This window comes from Acanthisitta chloris, unplaced genomic scaffold (genome assembly GCF_000695815.1).
Source record: "Acanthisitta chloris isolate BGI_N310 unplaced genomic scaffold, ASM69581v1 scaffold24965, whole genome shotgun sequence".
Taxonomy (NCBI): Eukaryota; Metazoa; Chordata; class Aves; order Passeriformes; family Acanthisittidae; genus Acanthisitta; species Acanthisitta chloris.
This window is the reverse complement of record NW_008675687.1, coordinates 1-3,510: the sequence shown is the minus strand read 5'-3', so window position 1 is coordinate 3,510 and position 3,510 is coordinate 1. Positions and strand designations below refer to the sequence as shown.

Sequence of the window (3,510 nt, the reverse complement as noted above, 5' to 3'; positions counted from 1 at the left end):
AGGATCTCGGGAGCAATGTACTCTGGGGTGCCGCACGTGGTTTTCATCAGGCAGTCATCTCCCTTCTTCCGAGCGCTTGCCAGCCCAAAGTCCGTAATCATGATTTTGGAGTCCGTTCCCGGGTGGTAGTACAGCAGGTTCTCCGGCTTTAAGTCCCGGTGTGTGATTCCCAGCGTGTGCAGGTACCTCACCCCATCCAGCACCATCTGCAGCACCCGCGTGGCATCCCTCTCGGTGAAGGAGCCTTTGGCGATGATGCGGTCGAAGAGCTCTCCGCCGGTCGCCAGCTCCATGACCATGTAGACGCGGTCCTGCGTCTCGAACACCTCGATGAGCTGGATGATGTTGGTGTGGCGCACGCGCCGCAGCACGCTCAGCTCCGACTCGCACACCTCCCTGCCCTCGCGGTACTTGGTCTCGATCATCTTGATGGCGTAAGGCTGCTTGGTGGCCTTGTGCTCCACGCGCACCACACGGCTGAAGCTGCCCCGCCCGATCAGGGCTTTGATGTCGTACTTGGCCGTCACCCTGGGGTCGAACTTGGCGCGGTACTTAGCCACTTTGTTCTTGCGGGGCTCGGGCTGCGCCGCGTGGGCAGGCAGCGCGTTCCCGGGGCACGGGTGGGCGTAGTGCGGAGGGGAGGGACAGCCAGCTTTGATGACAGCCCCGCAGTCATCTTTGATGAAATGCTTGTAGATGTCATTGTGGCCTGTGTAAGGTTCGACTTTCTTAACCAGGTCTAGCTGCACATCTTTGGGGGGCTCGGGAAGCACTTTGCTTGTCCCACAGCCCATCACTGACTGGTGTTAATTCCCCATCAAGGCATGTTCCCGGGGGAGCAGCAGCAGCAGCAGCAACCACATCTGGGGCAATTCCCACATTTGAACCTTAGGAAAAGAATGAGAAGAAAGAAACAAATTGGAATCAAGGTGGTAAAGTTTCAAATGGGAAAAAATAACCAAAACAATAGGGCCATGTTACCACAGACCAAGAATTTGGGATTTCCACTTTTCTTACTACAGAGCACACACAGAGCTCTGCTGCCTTCATCACAAGTGAGGCTGGTGCCTACAAACACACAGTCACGGATAGAACGGATGTGTCTGTGGAAATCACACAGTATCTCTTTTTATTAAACACAGTTTATTTCCTGCTCCCAGCTGAGCACCGAATTACAAAGTCACAGAGTGGCTGAGGTTGGAAGGCACTTGCGGAGGACTTCATGTCCAGGCACAATTGCTTAATAAAAATCAAATCAAGGAAAGTCGAGCATGTTCCTTAATTTCATTTCATCTGCTCAACTCTGGACAACAGCAGCCACTCCAAACATGAGACTTTTGAACTTTATCCCTAGAAGCCCCACAAGGTATCTCAGCAACTTGTTCTCTTAACAAATACTCCTAAGAATTTCTTTATATTGAACTTGGCTCCAAAACCTTTCACTGCTTTGCTCCTGGGAATGGCTCCATGGAATGGCAGAAGAGGCAGGGAATGTGGAGCCAGAGACACACTGGTTCTAAGGTGCATTTTACCACTGAACTCGCTGCATCCCCTGCTAAAAGGAAGATATTCACTTAACCAGAGAAGCTTTTAGTCAGCAAGTCCCTCATCATCCAAACCCTGAGAAACCAAGGTGAGCTTTTAACATCCTGACTCAGTTTAGCTTCATTTGACACCTTCAGGCACCAAGTGGCACTTCTGGCTTTCCCTATGGAGCTGTGTGTAGGAATTGGAATTTCTACCAGCTGTTCCAGACTAGGAACACTGTATTGCAACAAAACCAAATCAGCTGCACTTTTCCACATTTGCACTCCTTGGCCCAGAGCCCATCAACATGTGCCTGAGCCTTCACAGGAGGCTACAGAAAACCATCAGCCTTGAAATGTCATCTCACATCTTACCATCACCAGGTGTATCTCTGCTCATGCACCACCTCTCCAAGCAACTATTCAGCATGAACTGCAAAGAGGGAGCCCCAGCTGGTCTTCCATCAGGAGAATCAGGTGGAGAAACAAGGAACGTTTTAAAGGGACACCCAGAAGGAATTTATAGACTCTATATTCAACCTGGAAAGAAATCTTTAGTTAAGGTTCAGTTTCAAAAATCAAACATCACCAAAGTAACTTCTCATGGAAGAAGCTCTCCTGGCAGTACCCTGAAGTTGGAACACACCAACCACACACAGACATGACTGTACTACGGTGAAAACAGTAGGAATTAAAACAGTTTCACAGAAAGCTTCACTACTTTCACCAAGTGCTGCCCTGTAAGTTGGGGTTTGTTCAGATTAAAGTACTGTGACAAAACACAAAGTGCTATGGCTAGTCCTAAATAATCTCCCATGGACATTTCTTCCCACCATTATTGAAACTTAAGAGCACATTAAGCTAACAGAGAAATGGAATGAGCACGTCCACAAACAAGATTATCACAGAGCAATTTCACTTGCTCAGAAGCACTTCTGGAAAACATCCCACATGTAAACAAAACCAATAAGAAGGATCAAATGCTTGAAAACATTATATATAAATCCACTAATGACATTAGCTGAGATCTGGCATCAACTCCAGCATGTCAGTGGCTCCTCCTTGTAGTCATAAGGGTCCCAGTGAAGCTTTCAGAACCCCAGAGCTGTATACCAGAGTCAGCAACAAAGTGCTTAACTCCATCTCAGTGCAGGGAATGCTGGTGTATAATAACCACCAAGGATTTGGAGAAAGGAGCTAGAAAATTAGGGAAATGGGGCATTACAAGCCCCTCTGAGCAGGAAACCACATCCTTGGTAGATGCCAAACCATTTGAGAGAGGAGAGCACACCTGGAAGTGGTGGGAACAAACATTTGGTTTATGCTTCTCTCCTTGGGCATCTAGCATCTCACTTCCCACAGCTCAGCAGGGAAACACCTCAGCTCCTGCCAACTCAGAAGTGTCCTCAGGGTCATCAGGACCCACATGGCTGAGGGTCCCTGTGGATTAGGGGTGTCAGACACCTGCCCAATGCCCCCCCGGCCGAGTAGACCTTCCACCACCAAGTAAACACATCACAACTCAGAGCTTTTGCATTCCTGTGAGATGCCAGTGAGGAAATTTGAAGACAACAGCTCTGAACTTTGTAAAGCAAAGCTCACACACAGCAACCTGCAGATCACACCTCTGCCAACACAGCAGTTCTGAGAGCACCTCACCTGTCTTACGGACACATCTCCAATGTGCCTGGCATAAACCTGACCACAACCTGATATAACCTGACACAAACTGGCATTCCCGGCGTGAGCCTCCGGTGGGTTTTGGAGGGGAACTCCGGGGCTGGGGGTGCTGCAGCACTGCAGGCAGCTGTGGCTCGGGCCAGGATCGGCCAAACCAACCGGGATTTCCAGAACTCCGACTGTTTCCATAACTCACCCGAACCAGCCCGTCTGTCCCCCGTCCCGAAAAGGGGACCCTGGGCCGGTGCCGGGAGCTCGTCCCGCGGCAGGCTCGGCTCCAAGTCTGCGAAGCACCGCGCCCGTG

At 50.2% G+C, this 3,510-nt stretch overlaps 1 protein-coding gene across 1 annotated transcript in view; it reads right to left on the bottom strand.

The window, feature by feature from the left end:
- PSKH1 (protein serine kinase H1) overlaps window positions 1-2,067 on the bottom strand; it is a 27,672-nt gene extending 25,605 nt beyond the window's left edge. The window contains exons 1-2 of the mRNA XM_009075866.1: window positions 1,902-2,067; window positions 3-887 (exon numbers count right to left, since the gene is read on the bottom strand). Of these exons, the coding sequence (XP_009074114.1) occupies window positions 3-794 (792 nt within the window). The 5' untranslated portion in view covers window positions 795-887; window positions 1,902-2,067. The remainder of the gene's footprint in view (window positions 1-2; window positions 888-1,901) is intronic.
- Window positions 2,068-3,510: the final 1,443 nt, after the last annotated feature.